The 24419-nt window shown below is 38.4% G+C and overlaps 1 protein-coding gene across 3 annotated transcripts in view; it reads left to right on the top strand.

Moving 5' to 3' along the window:
* The window catches only part of SMG1 (SMG1 nonsense mediated mRNA decay associated PI3K related kinase), a 112422-nt gene extending 88425 nt beyond the window's left edge, over positions 1 to 23997 (top strand). For all 3 annotated transcript variants that reach the window (XM_079794605.1, XM_079794606.1, XM_079794607.1), the window contains 17 exons: positions 1058 to 1230; positions 1376 to 1655; positions 2125 to 2397; positions 2623 to 2857; positions 3099 to 3325; positions 5277 to 5427; positions 5542 to 5731; positions 5908 to 6377; positions 8137 to 8274; positions 11636 to 11788; positions 13329 to 13508; positions 14411 to 14638; positions 15267 to 15478; positions 15641 to 15747; positions 16498 to 16677; positions 16758 to 16864; positions 19530 to 23997. In XM_079794605.1, coding sequence (XP_079650731.1) covers positions 1058 to 1230; positions 1376 to 1655; positions 2125 to 2397; positions 2623 to 2857; positions 3099 to 3325; positions 5277 to 5427; positions 5542 to 5731; positions 5908 to 6377; positions 8137 to 8274; positions 11636 to 11788; positions 13329 to 13508; positions 14411 to 14638; positions 15267 to 15478; positions 15641 to 15747; positions 16498 to 16677; positions 16758 to 16864; positions 19530 to 19607 — 3382 coding nt within the window. In that variant the 3' untranslated portion in view covers positions 19608 to 23997. The remainder of the gene's footprint in view (positions 1 to 1057; positions 1231 to 1375; positions 1656 to 2124; positions 2398 to 2622; positions 2858 to 3098; positions 3326 to 5276; positions 5428 to 5541; positions 5732 to 5907; positions 6378 to 8136; positions 8275 to 11635; positions 11789 to 13328; positions 13509 to 14410; positions 14639 to 15266; positions 15479 to 15640; positions 15748 to 16497; positions 16678 to 16757; positions 16865 to 19529) is intronic.
* Positions 23998 to 24419: the final 422 nt, after the last annotated feature.

Genomic DNA, 24419 nt, shown 5'->3' with positions numbered 1-24419 from the left:
TTTTTTTTGCTTTATTATATTTACCTTAAATGTTTGAATAATTGTTAAGGGTAAGTGTGCATAGTGGTTAGAACACTGAACTGGGCTTCAGAAAAACCTGGGTTTTACTTTTTTCTCTACACTTTGTATCTGAATCTTTATTCATTTGTACATTGACAATGATTTCATCTACTTCTCTGAGTTTTTTAGGCATTAAATTAGAGTGATCTAAGTGAATGAACCTTGCAGAGAGCGGGTGCTCAGTGTTGAATATGCAAGTTCCAGACACTGCATGTGGCCCATATGTATATGTGTGTGTATGTGTATATATGTATACATGCATATACATATATGTATATTTAGACACATACATATTATTGATTTCAGAGAGGAAGGAAGAGGGAGAGAGAGAAATATCAATGATGAGAGAGAATCATTGATTGGCTGTCCTCTACACGCCCCCTACTGGGGATGTAGCCTGCAACCAGGAACTGTGACCTCCTGGTTCATAGGTTAGTGCTCAACCACTGAGCTACACTGGCCAGGCACATCAGTCTTTTTTTAACCTTTAAATAACTCAGAATCTGGCTGATGTGGTAGAATTTTGCTTAAAATGTTGTGAGTATAGTCCTGTCTGGTTTGGCTCAGTGGATAGAGTGTCGGATTGCGGACTGAAGGTTCCCAGGTTCTATTCCGGTCAAGGGCACATGCCTGGGTTGCGGGTTCAATCCCCAGTTGGGGCGTGCAGGGGGGTGGCCGATACATGATTCTCTCTCATCATTGATGTTTCTGTCTCTCTCTCTCCCTCTCCCTTCCTCTCTGAAATCAACAGAAATATATAAATTTTTTTATTTTTTTTATTTTTTTTAAGGCTTTTTAAAAAAAATCTGAGTATAGGAGTATAGTTGGGAAGAACTGTGGGGTCAGGATAAACCAGAGAAGTAAGCAACATTTGAACAGTGCCCTCAAGATTGAAAAGGAGCTTACAAGGCAGTCCAAGTATGAGCAAAATCAGGGTTATGGAAGTACATAGAAGAAATAACAGAAAGTAATTTAAATATTTTTTCCCTTCTATTAGGTATTCTGAACACACCCAACTACAGACTCAGCAAAGGGCTGTCCAAGAAGCAATCCAGGTGAAGCTGAATGAATTTGAACAGTGGATAACACATTATCAGGCTGCATTCAATAATTTAGAGGCCACACAACTTGCAAGTTTGCTTCAGGAGATAAGCACACAAATGGACCTTGGTATGAGTTGACTTTTTTAGATAACACATGTGAGCATGTGAGTTTTGTAATTGTGTCTTTATGTCTGCGGTCTGGTTTGTGCTCCCTTGCAGTGACTGCTGATTTGAAATGGTTTCAATCGATTATTAATTACTTTTACTCCAAGGTCCTCCAAGCTATGTACCAGCAACAGCCTTTCTGCAGAACGCTGGCCAGGCCCACTTGATTAGTCAGTGCGAGCAGCTGGAGGGAGAGGTTGGCGCGCTGCTGCAGCAGAGGCGCTCAGTGCTCCGAGGTTGTCTGGAGCAGCTGCATCACTACGCCACGGTGGCGCTGCAGTATCCAAAGGCCATATTTCAGAAGCATCGAATTGAACAGTGGAAGACCTGGATGGAAGAGCTCATCTGCAACACCACAATAGAGCGCTGTCAAGAACTCTACAGGAAGTAAGTTTATAGCACTTCATTTTCTTTACTGCTTGTTGGGTTTAGAAAAAAGCGTTCAATTATTTAATTGCAGAGTATTTAATTTTTCTTGAAAGAAAAGATTGATAAATGGGATTTGTCTGCAGTCACTTTTGTCTTGATTTTAAGAGGATTTGAGGTCATGTTTTCCCGTACAAAACGGTGGGTCTTTCTAATGTATTAAAATGTATCCCAGTGTAAGAGGGGTGTGATCAGGGTAAAGAGAGCTGAACTGAAACATTGATTCTGTCACTTACCAATAAGTCATCTTGGGATGTTATTTTGGCTCTCGAGACTTTTTCTATCTATAAAATGGAAGTAATGATTCCTACTCTTCAAGGTTTGAGTATCAAATGTAACATTCAATATATAGTATTTTATAAACCATAAACTTATTTATAAGCAGGGAGTGGTTATATGATAACAAGCACCTCTTTCTATTTTTATGTAGATATGAAATGCAGTATGCTCCTCAACCACCCCCAACAGTGTGTCAGTTCATCACCGCCACTGAAATGACCCTGCAGCGGTACGCAGCAGACATAAACAGCAGACTTATTAGACAAGTGGAACGCTTGAAGCAGGAAGCTGTCACTGTGCCCGTTTGTGAAGATCAGTTGAAAGAAATTGAACGTTGCATTAAAGTGTTCCTTCATGAGAATGGAGAAGAAGGTTCTTTAAGTCTAGCAAGTGTTATTATTTCTGCCCTTTGTACCCTCACAAGGTGAGTAACTAACCTCATGTCGAGATCATTTTGTCATCTTGGAAACTGATGCATATTGAGATTTTATGAGTCTTTTGTTTAGTCTGAAGCTTGAGGTATTTTTTTACTTTCATTAGTCTTGCCCAATGTTACATCTGCTTATTTCCTTTTAGATTTTGAGTTATCCTCATTTGTGGGTGAGTGTAGCTAAGTCAGTTTCACTGTACAAATATTTATCACATTTAGGCGTAACCTGATGATGGAAGGTGCAGCTTCGAGTGCTGGAGAGCAGCTGGTCGACCTGACTTCTCGGGATGGAGCCTGGTTCTTGGAAGAGCTCTGCAGTATGAGCGGAAACGTCACCTGTCTGGTTCAGTTACTGAAGCAGTGCCACCTGGTGCCACAGGACTTAGACATTCCGAACCCCATGGAAGCATCAGAGGCAGTTCACTTAGCTAATGGAGTATACACCTCACTTCAGGTGAACACTTACATTAGCTTAAATTTTAGAATTTTGTACTTCTCATCTCTACTTCAGAAAAGCAATTTGACTTCCCTTTTAATATTGTTTAAGCAGTCACTTAAAGATAAGTGTGAGGTTTATATCTGTAACTTAGTTACGTTTGCATCAAGTTTGTTCTTAAATTATGGCATTAAGTCTCTAAGTATGTCACTTATCTAAACTCAGAAAATGTTAAATTATACTTCTTACATATTTATAGGAATTAAATTCAAATTTCCGGCAAATCATATTTCCAGAAGCATTGAGATGTTTAATGAAAGGAGAATACACATTAGAAAGTATGCTTCAGGAACTGGACAGTCTTATTGAACAGACAACTGATGGCGTTCCCCTGCAGACTCTAGTTGAATCTCTTCAAGCCTATTTAAGAAATGCAGCTATGGGGCTCGAGGAAGAAACACATGCTCATTACATCGATGTTGCAAGGCAAGTGCTCTGTTTTCTTCTGAAATAGATGGGGAAGCCAGATAAGCATTTTGAGCTCTTATTTTACTGTAAGTTTACTTTTAACTTTTGGAACAGGTATAATTACTTCTTAATGCATATACACATGTCATTTTAAAGACCTTTTATTTGAAAATAATTATAGTCACAGGAAGTTATAAAAAAAAAATGTGGGCAGGGAGGTCTTGTGTATGCTTCATCTCTCCTCCAATATTAGCATCTTGCATACCTATAGTACAATAGTAACACCATGCAGATGATACCGGGACAGTACCCAGAACTTACTAAGATTTCACCAGTAGCCCTAACCGGTTTGGCTCAGTAGATAGAGCTTCAGCCTGCATACTGAAGGGTCCCAGGTTCGATTCCGGTCAAGGGCATGTACCTTGGTTGCGGGCACATCCCCAGTAGGAGGTGTGCAGGAGGCAGCTGATCAATGTTTCTCTCTCATTGATGTTTCTAACTCTCTATCCCTCTCCCTTCCTCTCTGTAAAAAATCAATAAAATATATTTAAAAAAAAAGATTTCACCAGTAACGTAAGCACTTTTATGTGTGTAGTTCCTTGCTGTTTTATTTTTAAATTTTTTTTTTATTGATTTCAGAGAGGGGGAAAGAGAGAGAGAAACATCAGTGATGAGAATTATTGATCAGCTGCCTCTTGCACGCCCCCTATTGAGGATGGAGCCTGCAACCCGGCCATGTGCCCTGACTGGGAATTGAACCCCAACTTCCTGGTTCATAGGTTGACGCTCAGCCTCTGAGCCACACTGGCTGGTCTTCCATGCAGTTTTTTCAGATACCTTCATATATCCTCCTAGTGCTGTAGTTTCACCATACCCGCACACAGCACAAAGTGGAGTGTGAATATTTTTTAAGTCAGCCCTTAGAACTCCATGGAAGCATCTGAGCCAGTTCACTTAGCTAATGGAGTATACACCCCAATTCAGAACAGTACTTGTAAGTTAGCTTAAATTTTATAAGTTTGCTTTGGATATTGAACACTGTATTTCTTAGCTCTTAAATCCAGAAAAACAATTAGACTTTGGAATCTGTAGAGATTAGGCAGTACCTCTAGCCATGCACTATACCCAAAGCTAAGCCCCACACCCCTTTATTCCTGGTGACTCAAGACCTCATTCTTTGGCATTCTGATGTTCATTCCAGAAAATATAATTGAGAGAATAGAAATGAATTGTCCCATCACACTTCTTTCCTAAGGGGAAATTCAAAGATATAAGACAGTTGAGAGAATAATATAATGGACTCCCATCTTAACACCATCAGTAATTATCTGTACCTGGTCAACCGTATTTAAGTTGTACCACCCCAATTTTTTTGAAGCAAATATTTTTGCATTCTTAAATACTGCAGGAAATATATATGTAAAACATAAACTTGTTTTCTTAATCTTGGTGCCATTATTTCAGCAAAAATAACAATAATTCCTTAATGTTTCCTGTTCTCCTGCATTCAGTATTTTTCTGTTTTCTCATGTTTCTTTGTAGTTGTTTTACTATGCAGAAAAAAATGAACATAATTGTTATAGCACAAACATGTCAGCTCAATAGTGATAAATGGCACGTATTTCAGTTTATGGTCCATAGTTGGCTCTACTGTCACAGTAATGTGAGCATACTTGACAGTGTTTGCTAGATCCACCAACTTAGGAATTTTGGGGTTCTTGACTTTTTTTGTTTTAATATTGGGGGTTTGTATTATTTCACATTCTGTGTGCAGTGTGAGACTAATGTTTTTTATAGGTCTTTTTTAAATTGTCATAATTCATGTTTACATAAAATTTAATCACGTGAATAATTGTTAAAGACTTTTTTTCTAGACTGCATACTGCTGTGAGACTTGTTGATCATTTGTGTTTTCCCCAAATGTATTGCTCTTTACTGAGAGTTTTAACCCCCTGTATTTTCTCTGTAGAGTACTTCATGCTCAATATGGTGAATTAATCCAACCAAGAAATGGTTCAGTTGATGAGACACCAAAAATGTCAGCTGGCCAGATGCTTTTGGTAGCATTTGATGGCATGTTTGCCCAAGTTGAGACTGCTTTTGGCTTATTAGTTGAAAAGGTAAATGTTGACTTGGTTTTATGAGCAATGCAAATGCATCAAAGTAGTTGTTCAGTGTTGGAAAAGTGGAGAGATGAAGTTTTTTTGTTTGTTTTTGTTTTTCCATTTATATAGTTAAACAAGATGGAAATTCCTGTAGCTTGGCGAAAAATCGACATTATAAGGGAAGCCCGAAGTACCCAAGTCAATTTTTTTGATGATGATAATCACCGGCAGGTGCTAGAAGAGATTTTCTTTCTCAAAAGACTACAGACAATTAAGGAGTTTTTCAGGCTCTGTGGTACCTTTTCTAAAACTTTGTCAGGTAATATTTCACATTTAAACATGCTGGGTTTAGTTATGTTTTTTTGTAAGGGAGTGGGATGGAGTAGGCTTAATTTAATTATACACTCATAAGATCTTACGTTTTTAAATAAGCAGCATTATTACCTTATTTTAGTATTGCATGAAATACTTTTAGACAATTTCCTTTTTTTTTAGGATCAAGTTCACTGGAAGATCAGAATGCTGTAAATGGGCCTGTACAGATTGTTAATGTGAAAACCCTTTTTAGAAACTCTTGCTTCAGTGAAGACCAGATGGCCAAGCCTATAAAGGCATTCACAGCTGACTTTGTGAGACACCTCTTGATTGGACTGCCGAACCAAGCCCTGGGACTCACGCTTTGCAGTTTCATCAGCGCTCTCGGTGTGGACATCATTGCTCAAGTGGAGGCAAAGGATTTTGGTGCTGAAAGCAAAGTTTCTGTGGATGATCTGTGTAAGAAAGCTGTGGAGCACAACATCCAGGTTGGAAAGTTCTCTCAGTTGGTCATGAACAGGGCAACTGTGTTAGCAAGTTCCTATGACACTGCGTGGAAGAAGCATGACTTGGTGCGCAGGTTGGAAACCAGTATTTCCTCTTGTAAGACAAGCCTGCAGCGTGTTCAGCTACATATTGCCATGTTTCAGGTAGGGTTTTGTTTTGTTTTTTATAATGTGTTGTCCCTCAATGTAGGAATTTGAAAAACTGGGGGAGCTAATATAAAACAATATAGAGAACTTCTTAAGCCTCCTGAACTGTGCCAGCCAAGAGCAAACCCAGCTTTAGTATTTTGGTGTTTTTCAATTATTCTTGTTTCTTTTTTATATAGTTGAGATAATTTTGCATTTACATTTATGTCCTTTGAATTGGTTTCTGTCAGTGTTGTAAAGGTTAGTATTATCTATGTCATTATTACTTGTAAAAATAATTTCTGATGGTTGCTTTTGTTTGTTATGTGGATATGCCTCCTGTATTGTTTAACATCTAAAGGTTCTTTCTAAAGTTACTTCCATTTCCCTGATGCTCTGATGTGACAACAGCTTTGTGCATAAATCTGTCTCATCTGGGAATTGCTTTTAGAAGCCTGTGCTTGTCTTTGCTTATTTAGGGGCAGTATGACTAGAACAGGCTTTAGGGTTGAAGTGGATTTGGATTCAGGTTTATGAACTTGAATTTAGCATGTCTGGCTGGCGTGGCTCATTCGGTCACGGTTTGATTCTCGGTCAGGGCGCATGCGCAGGTTTTGGGCTCAGTCCTCGGTGGGGGGCATGCAGGAGGCAGCCAGTCAATGATTCTATCTCATCATTGATGTTTCTATCTTTTTCTCGCTCTCCTTTCCTCTCTGAAATCAATAAAAATAAAAATCTATTTAAGACACCAAGCACAGTAAAAATTGTAGATACTTTTCTCCCCTCCCCTCCTTTTTTTTTCCTTCCAAATATAGTCTTCAATATTGTCAATAGCTTCAAACAAGTTGTGCACAGAGTAATATTTGGGTACTACATTGTCCTGGAATCTGTTTTGGCACAAATAATATTTACTTTGTACCATTTATATTGAAGCTGCTTCCCAAAAATGGAATTGGTGGTTTCAGCTCAGTGCATGGAACCCGGCATATTTCCTTCTCCTCGCAGTTTTATTGTTGGCTGTTTTCTTAGTTCATAAGTTAAGAAAAGTAATTTATTTGAATTAAGAAATTGCACTTATTAGCAGTCCCTGTAGCACATTGGGATGTGTTTTTGAAATGTTTTTTAACTTCTAAAAAATGTAATGCTGAAAAATTTTATTGTTTTATACATTTGGAGTTTATTCCCTTAAAAATTAACAACTGTATGGAAAACATTGTAAAAGTCCTTTCAGTTGTATCTGAACACAATTTAAACTCTAATCATAATGCATAGCTTTTAAATTGTTGCCCAAACATCCCCTGGGCCTTCTTGGGCCACCCTTACCACATACAAGATGACTTCATCCTCTCTTCAACAGTTGCCCACTCCTTTTTCTCACTTCTGGGTTCTCTGTTTTGAGAATTCTTTCTTTTGTTACTGCTGCATTAATTCTTTTGGTCACTTGGCTAGCTTCCATGCTGGACAACCCTCCCCACCACCACACTTGTTGCAGCTTCTTAACTGGAGATTATCTTTCAGGTGGGGGGATTGTGTACTAGTCTTTTACATAGAATAGTAACTATCTTCAAAATTGCTATTTCAGTGTTGCAAATCACTGATCCAAGAAATTTATCAAGCATTCTGTACCTGGTATGGTCCTTTTGTAATGTTTCTTCTATTACTCTTCCTACCCACCCCACTTTGCTGCAGCTGGGTTTCTCTGTCTTCCCTTTCAGTCTCAACACTGCTCCCCTTAAATGTTTATCTAAACGTTTTACATTTCTTTTTCTTTGAACAGTGGCAGCATGAAGATCTCCTTATCAACAGACCACAAGCCATGTCAGTCACACCTCCCCCTCGGTCTGCCATCCTAACCAGCATGAAAAAGAAACTCCATACTCTGAGCCAAATTGAAACTTCCATTGCAGCAGTTCAGGTGTGTTTTTGTCAGATCTTCCTTACAGCACATCTCACTTTTAAGAATAACCTAGACTGTGATGAAATGAAGTAATAGTGCTGTGTTGTTTAATATATCTATATCCTTATTCTTGGCTTCTAAGCTACAGAAGCATGGCCCTCCCTTCTCATTTATATATATATTTTTATTTCTTTTTAAAAACCTTGGTTGTTGCAAGTATTATATATGTCCCCTTTTTACTCCCATTGATCCCTTATAGTTTGCCCCTGTCCCCTACCCCAGGCCTCCACAACCCTATTGTCCATGGGTTATGCATGTATCACTTTTATTTTTAGCTTATGCTTTTTTTTTTCTTACCCTCCAAGATAATTGAATCTTATAGTAGCGGTATATTTTGAGACAGAGACATCCTAAATGTTTCAGGTTTGTTTTGTTTTTTATTGTTTAAAGTATTACATACTAGAGGTCCGGTACACGAAATTCATGCACAGGGGTCCCGTTCCTCAGCCCGGCCTGCACCCTCTCCAATCTGGGACACCTGCTGGCAGTCGGACATCCCTCTCACAATCTGGGATGACTGGCTCCTAACCACATGCCTGCCTGATTGCCCCTAACACCTCTGCCTGCTGGCCTGATCTCCCCAACCCCTCTGTGATTGCCCCTACCTTGCCCCCCTGTCTGCCTGATTGCCCCTAACTGCCCTCCCCTGCCGGCCTGATCTCGCCCCTAACTGCTCTCCCCAGCTGGCCTGATCTCTCCCCTAACTGCTCTCCCCTGCTGGCCTGATCACCACTAACTACCTCTGCCTGCCTGATCGCCCCTAACTGCCTCTGCCTTGGCCCTCACCACCATGGCTTTGTCCAGAAGGAAGTCGGACGTCTGGAAGATGGCCGGTCGACCTGGTCTAATTAGCATATTACCCTTTTATTAGTATAGATAGATTATATAGGATAGGATTGCTTAAATGGGGGGGAAAGCCTTTTTCAGCAGGAGGAGATGCTCTTGGCAGACAAAAACACATAACCCCTGTATCTTAACTGATAGCCAGCCATATGCACTATATTGACAAACTGGTCATTAAAAAATTGAATCACTTTCTTACACCTTACACCAAACAGCTGTTGCCCTTAAAAGCCCTCCTCACCTCCCACCTTAGGTTCTGCCTTCGCCGTTCACCCAGAGTAGATTCTTATTGGTTGGTTTCTATGCCAGTCAGCGTCAAAAGCTCCACCTCCTAAGCAGCCATTGTCTCCTCGCAATTCATCCAGATTTGGTTCTGATTGGTCGGTTTCTATGCCAGTCAGCATCTCCGGGCCTATCTTCCAGGCCTGATCTTAGAGGCAGGGCTGATCAGGAGCCGCCCCAGGCTGCTGGTGAGCAGGCTGAACTGCTGATCTCTGGGAGAGAGAGAGGCTTGGCTGCTGCTGCTGATCAGCTCCACCTCTCTCTCCCTCTCCCTCTCCGAGAGGTCAGCAGTTCAGCCTGCTCGCCTGCTGTGCACGCAGCCTGGCGTTCAGTCAAGCCTTCAGTCATTTTGGATGTTACAACCCTGGCCCTTTATATATATAGATATGCTAGGCACTAGTAGATCAGGTACATCCACACATGTGTGTGTGTGTGTGTGTGTGCATGAAATTTGTGCACTGGTTGGGTGGGTGTCCCTCAGCCCAGCCTGCACCCTCCAATCTGGGACATCCCTCTCACAATCCAGGACTGCTGGCTCCTAACCGCTCACCTGCCTGCCAGCCTTATCAATGCCTAATTGCTCCCCTGCTGGCCTAATTGCCCCCAACTGCCCTCCCCTGCCGGCCCGGTCACCCCCAACTGCCCTTCCCTGCCGGCCATCTTGTGGTGGCCTTCTTTGACCACATGGGGGTGGCTATCTTGTGCGAGGGCATGAGGATCAATTTGCATATTACCTCTTTATTATATAGGATGTCTTCTTTTTTCCCTCAGTTGAGCCCTCCCCGGGCACTCCTTTCCCCCAGGACAAGTCTCCACCACCGCAGTGTCCATGTCCATTGGTTATGCTAATTAATGTGATTTTAATAAATTTGATGATTACTATGCATCTATATATTAAGGGAACCTTGGTGATTGGAAAAATTTGAATACCTAATTTGTTTTCTGAAGTACATATAAGAAATTTTATCTAGCTTATTATATCTAGGAGAACATTTTTCCAAACTATTATTGATTGTATTTCTTAGCTACATATTTAATCTCAACTCCCTTTTTTAAATACAAGAAACTGGTCTTGATGATAGTTATACACACACACACACACACACACACACACACACACGTTGTGTATCCTTATACCTCATTTACTCAGTAATAACTAACATTTTACTATTTTTGTAAATAAGATAAAATAAGTATAATCACTACTGTAATATTTTTAAAATTTTTAATGAATATTTCCTGGAACTCACTTCTTTGAAGAGCTCACCTCTTCTCTTTGGCATATTAGTCCTACTTTTCAACTTAGGAGAGTAAACTCTTGCCCTTTTTCCCCCCTGATTTTGGAGGTGTGTGTGTTTGTGAGACAGAGAGGAGGAGTGAGGAGGAGTGAGGGGGAGGGAGAGGGAGAGGGAGAGGGAGAGAAGCAGGCAAAAGAAAGAATGCGAATTCTTCCTCATGAAATGTTGAATAAATAATGAAATAACTTTGTTATATAACACCTTCCTTGCCATAATAGTCTGGATAGATTTTTACCATTATTTTAAAACTTTTGAATTTGTGGAACAGAATTTTTTTTATTTTTCAAAAGTACAATGGATTTTCTTATAGAAAGCACAAATAGTGCAGTAGGAATTTGGAGTAGCAGGTCTTTTGTTTTAAAGACTAAAAATGAGCTCTGGCTGGTTTGGTTCAGTGGATAGAATGTCGGCCTGGGGACTGAAGGGTCCCGGGTTTGATTCCGATCAAGGGCACATGCCCAGGTTGCAGGCTAGATCCCCAGTAGGGGGCGTGCAGGAGGCAACCGATCAATGATCCTCTCTCATCATTGCTGTTTCTATCTCTCTCCCTCTCACTTCCTCTCTGAAATAAAATTAGAAAAAAAAAAAAGGATATATAACTACTTAAAATAAAATGAATGAAAAAAATTTTTAAAAGACTGAAAATGAAAATGAAACTTGTTTTGCAAATTTTAAGCAATAAACTGAAAGCCAGTTCTTACTTCCCCAGACATGTTGAGCTTTAAACATTCAAAGTAAAATCAAGATTAATTCCAAAGGTGACTGTTAAAGATGTTTTCTAAATTGCATAAGCCTCATCTTGCTTGTTTTGAATCTCTCATATTTATATAAAATGCTCAACAGACAGGAAGTTGAGAGTGTCAAATATTCACTGAGATTCTCCTGGGTTTTTATAGGAAAAACTAGCAGCACTTGAAGCAAGTATTGAACAGCGACTCAAGTGGGCAGGTGGTGCCAACCCTGCATTGGCACCTGTACTACAAGATTTTGAAGCAACAATAGCCGAAAGAAGAAATCTTGTCCTTAAGGAGAGCCAAAGAGCAAGTCAGGTATTGTGATTCATGTATGCCATCTTTGTTTTCAGTTGCAAGATTATGTAACTGATTGGAAGTTAAGTGTTAAATAACTAGGGGTATCTTGTCAAAGCTCTGGGAAGAAAGACCAATAAAGGCTATGGGTGGGGACAACATTCCTTAGGCTGAACTCACAGCCAGTTATTTCCCTGGATCCTTATTGGACGTATCCTAGCAGCCTCTGTTGGAAAATAGAGAGTTTAATTCCACATTTACCTAAGGTGCTCTAAAGATTTACATATTGTATTTTCCAGATGGCAATAAAATGTCTTATGGCCTAGTGTTCTGCCTGGGGTGGTGATTAAGTGTTCTGCCAGGTGTGGTGGATTAACTTTGTTATCAGTGGGGGTGGAGAGACAGAGGACCAAAAAAAAAACACCCAACTTAATGTAATTTTCAATCAGATTCAAAATTAGACTAATATTCCATATACCCATCACCAAAATTTAAAATTATCAATTTAAGGCCTACTTTTTAAAAATGCATGTTTTTATTGATTTTAGAGAGAGAGGAATGGAGAGGGGGGGAGAGATAGAAACATTGATTGGCTGCCTCCTGCCCACCCCCTACTGGGATCAAGCTTGCAACTAGGCATGTGCCCGGACAGGGAATTGAACCGGTGACCTCTTGGGGCAACACTCAATCCACTAAGCCACATAAACGAGGCTACTTAAGGCCTATTTTATTTCTTCTTTCTTTCTTAAAATATATATATACATTTTTTTTTTTTTATTGATTTCAGAGAGGAAGGGAGAGGGAGGGAGGGAGAGAGAAACATGAATGATAAGAGAGAATCATTGATTGGGTGCCTCCTCCATGTCCCCCACTGGGGATTGAGCTGGAAACCCGGGCATGTGCCCTGAATCAAACCATGATCTCCTGGTTCATAGGTTGATGCTCAACCACTGAGCCACACCAGCTGGGCTTCTCTCTTATTTCTTAACTCCTCCTCCTCATCCCATTGTTAATGGAAATCCCTCATATTATATAATTTTATCTGTAAATATGTCAGTATGTGTCTGTAAAGATAATAACTATTTAAGAACACAATCACAATACTGTTGTCTACCTTAAAAGATGTACTTAATATTTTCAAATATCTAGTTAGCATTTTGTGGTCTTCATTGTAAAGTTAGGCAGGAGTAGAAACAGAAAGGGAACATTCCAAATTGAAATTTGGACATAGTATAAATTGCAGCTGAATATGATAACAATTTTCTCTTGGAACAAATTTTTTTATGTAAAAACAATCACGGAGGAGATGCATATACTTAATTATACTTAGGTGCTTTGGGCCATCTTACACCTGACTGTATCAACAACCAAAAATGTACACTTATTTACAGCCATAATTTATAAGGATGAGGTCTGTGTTTCAGAAGAGTCATAATTGATACATTCTCAGAACCTATTTTGCTCCTGAATTCTGGAAATGAATAGGTAGTGTTGTTTCATGTCATTAATTGCCTTTTCCCCCCACTTCTTGTGGTGGTTCCTTTCTTTTGCATCTTCACAGGTCACTTTCCTCTGCAGCAATATCATTCATTTTGAGAGTTTACGAACTAGAACTGCTGAAGCCTTAAACCTGGATGCTGCATTATTTGAACTAATCAAACGGTGTCAGCAAATGTGTTCATTTGCATCACAGTTTAACAGTTCGGTTTCTGAGTTAGAGCTTCGTTTATTACAGAGAGTGGTGAGTCTTGAATCTTGGTGGGAGTATAGAGACTTAGTACTTAAAATGATAAGGGCAATGTTAAATCCTCAAAAATCAGTATATTCACTCAATTTACATTTATTGAATGTGTACTTTATATATGATGTTTTGAGGGAATACAAGGATGGTTAAGTCTTGTTCCTAGGCCCTAAGGAACTTATTTATACAAATAACACAGTGAATGAAAAAGTGGAAAGCATTCTCAGAGTACTATGGAGGTTCAGAGGGGAGGAGAGAGATACTGGATAGCAAATGACTTAGATGCACTGACAATAGGGTAGCAAGCATGCAGTGCTGGTGAAAGACAAATGCTGGACAGATGAGTTACGTACAGAAATACCAAGTTGATAAATTTGGTGTTTATATTTTGTGGGGAGGCTTTAGGCTGTGTATCAGGAAGTTCCAGATTGGTGTTTGTTTGTTTGTTTTTTTACTTTTTATTTTAGAGAGGGGAAGAGAGAGAAATACCAGTCGGTTGCTTCCTCTATGTATCCTGACCAGGGATCAAACCTGAGACTTTTCAGTGTATGGGATGACGCTCCAACCAACTAAGTCACACCAGCCAGGGCTAGTTTCATTTTAAAGAGTGATTTGGGGTCCTGGATATGGATCATCTTTGTTATTCCAGATACATGTCTTAGGTTTTAATAAACTTTAATTGTTTATTCCCTGTATGATTATGCTGAAAAGTTAAAAATCTTAGCCTGTATTTCATACATTGTTTAAACTAGTATTTTGTGGGTAATTAATTCATGACTTGGCAACTGAAGTTCTTAGGGTCAACTTGAGTTACTAATGCCTTTTGATGATGATGAAGAAGAACAGAGTCTTATATTATTCCAGCTGATACTTAAAATCAAACAAATGCTTGTTCTGTTTAGGACACTAGTCTTGAACATCCTATTGGCAGCTCTGAATGGCTTTTGTCAGCACACAAACAATTGACCCAGGATATGTCTGCTCAGAGAGCAATTCAGACAGAGAAAGAACAACAGATAGAAACGGTCTGTGAAACAATTCAGAATCTGGTTGATAATATAAAGACTGTGCTCACTGGCCATAATCGGCCACTTGGAGATGTCAAACACCTCTTGAAAGCAATGGCTAAGGTAAGACTAATGACATTAATATATAATCACTCTCCCCTTTTATAAAATTACATCGTTTTATTTATATAACATAAACAAAAACAATTTCTCTCAGGTCACATCTTCCAATTTGTATCTGAGTTAATTTGTGTTTTCGTCAACTATTTTTTTTAAGTAGGTAGTAGTACTCTGATTTTGTACACTAAGAAAGTGAATGTTAAGGAAATTGATTCACCAAAGTAACATACTTTATAATATAGCTGTAACTTGAACTTCGTTTCAGAATGTTTAGATCTCCAATTTCTCTTCCCACCATTACCTCCGAGCTCCAAAGTTTGCCTCCAAGATGATTGAAATATTGTCTCTTTTTTCTAGTATCCTACATAATCTAGATAGTAAGGAAACTGAGCTCCGAGAAAAGGCTAGATTAGTCATCATTACAAAACAATAAATCATTTTAGGATTTATTTTTACTTGGAATTTTTATTTTGTGCTAGAAATAAAATTCCTATTGAAATGGCATCTTAAATGGCAGTAAGCAGATTAAACACATTGATATTTGAAAAACACTTATTGTTATTCAAAAGATGCTGTCAAGAGTAATTACTGAAACACCCTTTTTTCTTGGTCATTAATAAATGGATTCTAGGATGAAGAAGCTGCTCTGGCAGATGGTGATGATGTTCCCTATGAGAACAGTGTTAGGCAGTTCTTGGGTGAATATAAATCATGGCAGGATAACATTCAGACAGTGCTGTTTACATTAGTCCAAGCTATGGGTCAGGTCCGAAGTCAAGAACATGTTGAAATGCTCCAGGAAATAACACCCACCTTGAAAGAACTGAAAACACAAAGTCAGAGGTAAGGACACCTCTGACCTAAATGTGAAATGTAAAGTTTAAACCTCTGGTGTTTATTTAAGTTTTGTTTATTTAATTCATTTAATTGTTTTCAGTCTTCTTATATATAAGTAGAAATCTGATAAAGCATCCCATAAGTAAGCCATTTTCTTTTGTATTTCAGTATCTATAATAATTTAGTGAGTTTTGCATCACCTTTAATCACCGATGCAACAAATGAATGTTCAAGTCCAACATCATCTACTACATATCAGCCTTCTTTTGCTGCAGGTAGGACTTCCCTACTTCAAAAAAAGACCTGAATCTTGATCTGTTAGTCTGTATATAGAAGCTAAGATATTTAACTATACTGTAAGTCATAAGTATCTAAAGGGCTTCCCTAAATTCTGACATATCCCAAACTGAACAAATTTTGGCTTAATTTTAAAAAATTTTGAGAGCTTAAAATACTTTTCGTTCAAATACCCTTTAGTCATTTATTTTATGATTATGAAATATATGCCCGTTAGGAAAACCTAGAAAAATTTGTATTTCTGTTTTAATTAGAAGTAAAACCACTTTGTGTTTGTTCATTGACTTTTTTGTATGTATGCACACATATACTCTTAAATTGTTATCCTGTAAAGTAATTTTTATTGCCTTTCGTGATTTAATATTGATAATTTCCCTGTAATTAAAAATCTTTTTTTATAATGACTTAGTGGCCAAATTTATTTTTATTTTTTAGTAGCCATATTTAATATACCATTCTATATTAATCTTGTTAGACAATTAAGATATAGAATTTTGATGCTACAAAAAGCTACAAATTCGTACCTGAATGTCTAGCTATTTAGGCTGTTATTTTTAGGATAATTACTTCTGTTTCAAGAAATAAGGACTTTAAGGTTGTAAAGTCACCTATTTTCAAGGCTGTACATTGTAGTTGGTGATTGAGAGAGTGTCTTCCTGCTGTCTCATCTTTGTCTCCCTCCATTTTCTGTTTACATGTAAATTGAGCTACCAACTCTTTCTCTATAGCAGTCCGAAGCAACACTGGCCAGAAGACTCAGCCTGATGTCATGTCACAGAATGCTAGAAAGCTGATTCAGAAAAACCTTGCTACATCAGCAGATACTCCACCAAGCACCGTTCCTGGAACTGGCAAGAGTGTTGCTTGTAGTCCTAAAAAGGCTGTCAGAGACCCTAAAACTGGGAAAGGTAATTAATTAGAATAACGATGCCTTACATATTCATACGAAATGGTGGTTTGACTTACTTATGTTTCCATTGTTTCATAGCTGTGCAAGAGAGAAACTCGTATGCAGTCAGTGTGTGGAAGAGAGTAAAAGCCAAGTTAGAGGGTCGAGATGTTGATCCAAATAGGAGGATGTCAGTTGCTGAACAGGTAGGTGACCATTTTTCAAACTTGAATTACACGTTTTAATGCTGCCGAAACAGCAGAGGTTTAAAGATCCCTTCATCATTATACTTGGGGCTTCATCAAGAAATTGGAAACTTAAATCTGTTTTTAGGATTCAGAAGCTTTTAAATACCCGCTCTGGAATTAACAAATATTCACCACTTTATTCTGACTCTACCTTGTTAGCAATTTATTTTCTCCCCAGCCCTCTTGTAACAAATTTAAGGTGTGACTTGACCCTCCCTCCCTCTCCACCAGAAGACAGTTAATTTGCACTTTAAAGAGGACTATCTGAAGGATTCAGATGAACTGAGGATGACATTTTGGGTGCAGGAATGCTACTATAAAGTGTTCTTGGACATCAGTTTGTCTGAAGTCATTACTCTGAAATTTTCTCAGTAGTGTTATTAAATTTTATATATGAAATTTGAAAATGAATTATTTTCCCCTCAGCTGTTTCTTTTGGAAGTTTTCAAGCCTACAGAAATGTGGATGCTCATAAACTCTTTACCTAGAACTGGGAAACCAGTTGTTAATGTTTTCCTATGTCTGCTTCACATTTTCTGTCTGTGGATGCAGACACAGTTTTTTAGAACGATTTGATAGTTGTAGACATTATAACACTTTATGTCTAAATACTTCATGTCTACTAAATAAAACATTGTAATATATAGCTACAATATAATTATATAACTACCAAATCAGGAAACAACAATGATGTTATAACATTTTGCTATTTCATCTTGATAACATTGACTTTTGTCTAACATTCAGGCCATATTCAGATTTCTCCAGTTATCCCAAAATGTCCTCTCATTAAACCATCCCCACCCTCCCTTATAAGATCTAATCAAGGTTCAGCCTGTATTTTATGTGCTTTTCCTATTTTTAGTCTGTTTTAATGTCTATAATAGTTCCCCAGCTTTTTTTTTTACTTTTGACATTGACATTTTTTTATATGTCCAGACTAGTTATTTTGCAGAATTGACTGTATTTGATTTTTTTTTCTTATAGATTCAGGATCACCATTTTGGCAGGAATGCTATGTCAGTGATGTGTCCTCAGAATTTCACATCTTTGACACAAGTTAGATCACTTGGTCAAGGGTAGTGCTCTTAATTCTCCATTACAGATGTAACTTTTTCTGTAAAAAATTTGAGGCTTGAAAGTCTTATTTTCTAACTAGAGGCCCACTGCACCAATTCATGCACCAGTGGGGTCCCTTGGCCTGGCCTGCGGGATTGGGCCAACACCGGCTCTCCGGCATCCCCCAAGGAGTCCCAGATTGCGAGAGGGCACAGGCCAGGCTGAGGGACCCCACCGGTGCATTATCGGGGCCGGGGAGGGACCACAGGAGGGCTCCAGGGTGTGTCCGGCCCATCTCGCTCAGTCCCAATTGGCTGACCCCAGCAGCAACTAACCTACTGGTTGAAGCATCTGCCCCCTGGTAGTTAGTGCACGTCATAGTGAGTGGCTGAGTGGCCTTAGCATATCATTAGCATATTATGCTTTGATTGGTTGAATGGATGACTGGACACTTAACATATTAGGCTTTTATTATATAGGATGTTTTGGCATCCATAATTCAATTTTAACAGCAGGGAAGTTTTTTTATCTTAAATACTGTTAAATCACTGTATAGTGCCTGAGCTTGCCCTATTCATGGTCAAGTCACTCTTTAGCCCTAGCCAGTTTGGCTCAGTGGATAGAGTGTCGGCCTGCAGACTGAAAGGTCCCAGGTTCAATTCCAGTCAAGGGCACATGCCCGGTTGAGGGCTCGATCCCCAGTGGGGGGCATGCAGGAGGCAACTGATCAGTGATTCTCTCTCATCATTGATGTTTCTATATCTCTCTCCCTCTCCCTTCTCCTCTGAAATCAATAAAAACATATTGAAAAAAAAAGTCACTCCTTAGAAACAATTTATCAAGTTTGTAAAAAACCATGGGCAGTGCTCTTGAGTTATTATGTTTACTTCTGATTTTCTCATACGTTAATGGGTTGTATGCTTTCATGACTGTCCCATCATAGTTCTCTGTTCATCTTTTAGAGGAGGTTTGGCTATTGTACTTTTTATTCTGATAGTCATTTCATTTGATATGAAAGTAAGTTAAGGGTTATAGAAATGGGGTAAGTATAGAGTTCTTTGCGTACAATTTTTTTATAGGTTATAATTCAGCCACATAGTGAGCATTTGCTATATAATTGGACCCTGATGGATTGCTCTGGATATAGAGATGGTTGTATCTCTTACAATAAAAGAAAATTTAGCTGAGTCAAAATTAGTGGACATTTGTTGAGCACCCAGCTGTGTTCCAGAATCTGCTGGGCACTTTTTATATAGCATCTAAGCATTTTCCCGGTGACTGTACGTGTTAACTCTAAGAGCAGCTGTGGGGTCAGTGAGGCTCTCTCCATCTAAGGATTCATAAAGTTCAGAGGGGCTGTGAGTTTCCCGACACCCATCTTGTAAGCTATGCAATTATGAGGGAAGCTCCGCTTACTTAACCTCTTTTCCACCACAGCAACTACACTTCCTTTGGGTAATTAATTTGGGTGATTACAAACTTAATATTAAACTATTCATATTACTCATATATGAACCATGTCATGTCTTAAATGTCTTTAAATACTGTCCTGCCCATTTTACAGGTCGACTATGTCATTAAGGAAGCAACTAATCTAGATAACTTGGCTCAGCTGTATGAAGGTTGGACAGCCTGGGTGTGAATGGCAAGACAGTAGATGAGTCTGGTTAAGCGAGGTCAGACATCCACCAGAATCAACTCAGCCTCAGGCATCCAAAGCCACACCACAGTCGGTGGTGATGCAACTGGGGGCTTACCCTGAGGAAACCTAGGAAATCTCGGTGCGCAAGGAGGGGAATCCTGCAGGGCAGCTGCACTCAGGGATACGCCCAACACCATGGCCTGCCACCCTAGGGTCAAGGGTGAAGGAAAGAAAGCTCACCGCCTGAACACGGAGATTGTCTTTCTGCCTCAGAACAGCTGCAAACGTGTCAGGAGGTTAGCTGCAGAAAGAAATCGGGATGCTGCGGAGCACAGAGTGATTTGGAACTCCATTCCACCTGACCCTGTGTGTACAATCCAGGAAAAAACAAACCCCGCTCAGAAACAGAGAGAACTGGGGCCGCAAAGAAATCACAGCCAAGGAAGATTTGATGCATTCAGATTCTCGTGTAACACTTGTTGCTTGGCAACAGTACTGGTTGGGGTGACCAGTAAGTACAAAAAGGCTATGTGATAGGAATTTCAGAAATGGACTGAAAATGGAGAGCTATGTAACAGATACACTACAGGGGAAGAACTTACTTCTGAAATAAAAGGAAAAAAACCCAATCATCATCCTCCTCCCCAAACCCTACCACCTATCCATTCCCCTTTTACCTGATCTAGTAGATTAGACATCTTTCAAATTCACATTTTGCTCAATCCTTATATTTCATATACTTCCATCTTGATGCTGTTACACAACTTATATTTGGAGTGATAAACAGAAATTTCTCTAAAACCACTGATAACATGGAAAATTCAAGGATTGTTTGAAGGTCTGATGATCACATAAAAATGTAATTCTGGTTAAGTCATTTCTGTGATTCTATCATGTACAGTTTCCAGAATTGTCACTGTGCATTCAAAAGTAATGAATCTAACAGACATTTGATTTCATGTACACTCCCCTTTGCTTATAGTGTGCATTTTTTGGAGGTCATTCAAATTTTCCCTCTTCTGTGATTGCTGTAGTTTCTTTCATAGAAAGTAGCTAAACCAATGTAATCTTTTTACCTTTTTAAAAACCAGGATAGAATACCTATTAGAGTTTTACATTGTTGATGACAGATTAAAAATAAAAGTGATGTTCTCTTGAAGGTAGAGTGAAATGTTTTTTTAATTCAGTTTTCTCATTTGATACTTTTAATTTACAAGGTGTAAATTAGAAGTGCTTTAGTTTACCTGGTATTTTAGGACATGTACATGAAAACATCAGCAAAAGTGAGAACCACCAGTATCTTTTATTAAGTTCAATGAGTCTGTGAAGTACTTTTCTTTTTGCATAATTTTAATAGTTTGCTGTTTAGTAATACATTAATTATAGTGATTTCATGATCAAGTTAAATTGAACATTGCATTTTAGTACTGACTTTGTAAACTCAATTGTTGATCCAAAATAAAATCCAGATTAGGATTCTTAAAATCACATTAACACAAAGAATACAGTTTAAAATCTGATTGAGTCTATTTTTCCTGCATCTTAGAGATTAGAACTCTGATCACTTTCTAGTTGCCAATCCTCACAGATAAACTTGAGAAGTGTTAAGGAAAAATTCCACATAGCTCTGGCGTTTTCTGTATTCTGATTGCTGCATTAATCTATAATTAAATACCCATAGACTGCATTTCAGTATCAGTCCTTTTTTAATACTTCAACAGATATAGCAAGAAAGGTGGTATTTTTTAAATACCCGTGTGTGTCTACTTGCAAGATTAAGGAACCTAGTGCATCAAATTTTATTCATTCTTTTTTAACCTTACTTTCTCAATCAAAACAACCTATCTGGAATAATAATGCCATATTGTGTTTTGCACACTGCTTTATTTCCTAGAGGCTGTGGGAGCTATTGCATTCATCACTTGATTACCTCTGCTCCTCAAGATTGACCAGTTTTTTCAGCAACATTGTCACAAGGAAAATTTCCATCAAAATGATAAAACCAGTTCATACTAGTTTGTCCCTATAGGTAGTATTCAAAAATTGCTTCCTCTTTGGTAAAGAAGATAAATGAAGTAGGTGAACTTTATCACCTGTGAATTTTTGGCTTCAGAGGTACCTGGCACCTTATCTGAGCAAAAATGAAACAGCTTTATAGCAAAAACATGTGCCTCTGGTAAATTATCCATCACTTTCATTTTAAAATAGTCCCTCAGAGAATAGTGTGGCATACGTATGTTTGGTTGTGGGGCAGATATAACTGATGACTTCAAAAGCTGCTCTTTACTGCACCCTGGACAAGACCCCAATCTCTACCGTTTGGCTTCCTCTGGGAAGTGATTCTGCAAGTAGCTTTGCTGTTTTAAACTGCTGTAAGAGAACTCAACAATTAGAGAGTTAATCAACAGTAAAAAGCCCTGGTGATAAAGCAGGCTGAGAAGTCAGGGCTATATTTTGGGGATTGTCTTTTAACATAATGTAAAGTTCAGAGTGCTGTAGTTATGAAGTTATACATCTTTAGTGATACAGAATATCTCTGGAAAACCAGGGGTCTGCCCCTCTCTTTTTCTCTCTCAGATTCAGGGGGTACAGAATAACCTACCACCTATCATTCAAAGTACCCTTGGAAATTGAAGTTTGTTGTCTTTAATTTTCTAGAATCGCCTAAATATTGATTTCTCTACAAAGCTGTGGAGGCTTAATGGTTTTATAGAGTGTATTTCTCTTTTACTGTTTCTTTGGTGTGTTTTAACAGTATTTCTGAGTTCTTAACAGTTTGCTAGGTGACAGTAGATTCTTTTGTGTCTGACACTGTGGTGAGTTGTTTTTGAGATATGTAAGATTTCTTTGAGAACTGATAATCAAGCTCTTGATCTGTTTCCTTAAATTATTTTTATTAAGAGCCCAAACCCAGATTCAGGGTGAGGGTTTGTAATACAAAGAAAAACTTTCATCACTTCTGCCCTTAACACTTGCCTTTATTAACTAAGTTTAGTATGTAGTTTTTTAAAATATTGTCCAATGTTTGGTGTTTCTGCATTGTTTTGTGGTTATTCTTGATGTGTGAAATTTAGGGAAAGAGCCATTTAAAAAATGCCACGCAGGGCAATGCAAGTACAGCCAAATATTAGAGTTGATGTGCAATCTTAGGTTCTTTTAACTCTGGGGTATTATAGGCAGTACTTTAAACTGAAAAGTCTTCCTGGCCTATTTTCCTCCACATATTTGTGACTTCTCTGGGGGCTTACTTGTTTTGGCAGTAAGAAGCTGGTCCTTTTCTCGCAATTCTTTTCACATTAAAGAAAAATACCTACAATTGGCCTGTTAGTCCTTTCATCTTACATCAAAAATCAGTGAATGCTTTTCTATTAGCACATTTAAATACCTTTGTTTTACATAAAATTAGATGCATTTGAAACCAGTGACCTTCCAGTACTCTTCCTGAGTTTGTAAAATGCCAGTAATTTAAAGCTAGAACTACCCCACCCTCCCTTAAATCAAGGAGGTAAGATATAGTAATGTAAAGTTCACTTAAAGAAGATAGATGTTTTCATTATTTGTGTTATTAGATTCCTCCTATGGGGAAAAACTAGCATTACAAAGTTTCCCAAACATTGGGAAGGGGAAATTCACTGTTTTTTTTACCCTTAAGGGTTTGCTGCACTTTTCTTTTTAGGCCTGGGTAACAATATCACCATGCCTTTCTTCCAAATGGGCAAATGGACTCTTAGAGCAACTTTCTAGGTTCAAGGGTTAATTGTACAACATGAACTGCTTAGAGTCTTTTACTTTCTGTGGGAACTTGACTGGGCTTAGTAGGGAAAAGCTGTTGATTGTGCTAATGTAAAAATGTCATACAATTAGCTCTACTTTTGAAGACGGTAAGCAAGGAATTGCATGTTGTTCTGAAATACAGACTTGTAGAATGTTTTCTTTCTTTAAAACAGGCTGATTTCTTCCCTCTTCCCCTTCTTTTCCTGATAGCCCAGTTTCAGTTCCTATTTAAAGTTCTTGTGTCAGTTATTTTTCTGGCTTAAATTTCCCTTATATCTCCACCTGTAATGTCAGTGGCAACATCTTACTTGTTAATTTACTTTACCCTTATTATAAGAGCCAATTGAGTTGAACTGAATCTTCCTTGTCCTAGTAAACATTGTATAAAATTAAAGTGGCTTCTCTGTACAAAAGGTTGTAATGCCTCCTGATGGATATAATTTTGTGATTGTATTTAAGATTAAAAGTTGAACAAATCACACCAGCTTCCTGAAAATGTTCATAATGCATTGTTTGGAAAACAAAAACACATGCCTACTTTGTGCATATTTGCATTACCATGGCAGAGATTGTATGAAATACCTGTTTTTCAAAAAATAAAGATTAAAAAGATGTAGCATTTAAGCTCTGAATTTATTGGTTGAAGTAGTTTCCAGAAAACTTAATTTTGCAATATGGGTAGCTTTTTTCTTAATAGTATATTTTTATTGATTTCAGAGAGGAAGGGAGAGGGAGAAGAAATAGAAACATCAATGATGAGAATCACTGATCGGCTGCCTCCTGCACCCCCCACACTGGGGATAGAGCCCACAACCTGGGAATATGTCCTGACCAGGAATTGAACGGTGACCTCCTGGTCCATGCTCAACCACTGAGCACACCAGCCAGGCAGGTAGTTTCTTTTAAAGCATGAATATTTCTAGAAATTACATTTTTTTTTCACCCTTCAAAGTTCTATAGTATTTTTGAACAGCAGTGGAAATTTTATTTCAGTGGGAAAGTTCTTATCAAGATACAATTAAGTTTAATTTTGTCAAT

The sequence above is a fragment of the Cnephaeus nilssonii genome (genome assembly GCF_951640355.1).
Source record: "Cnephaeus nilssonii genome assembly, chromosome: 2".
Lineage (NCBI taxonomy): Eukaryota > Metazoa > Chordata > Mammalia > Chiroptera > Vespertilionidae > Cnephaeus > Cnephaeus nilssonii.
This window is presented reverse-complemented; position numbering and strand designations above follow the sequence as displayed.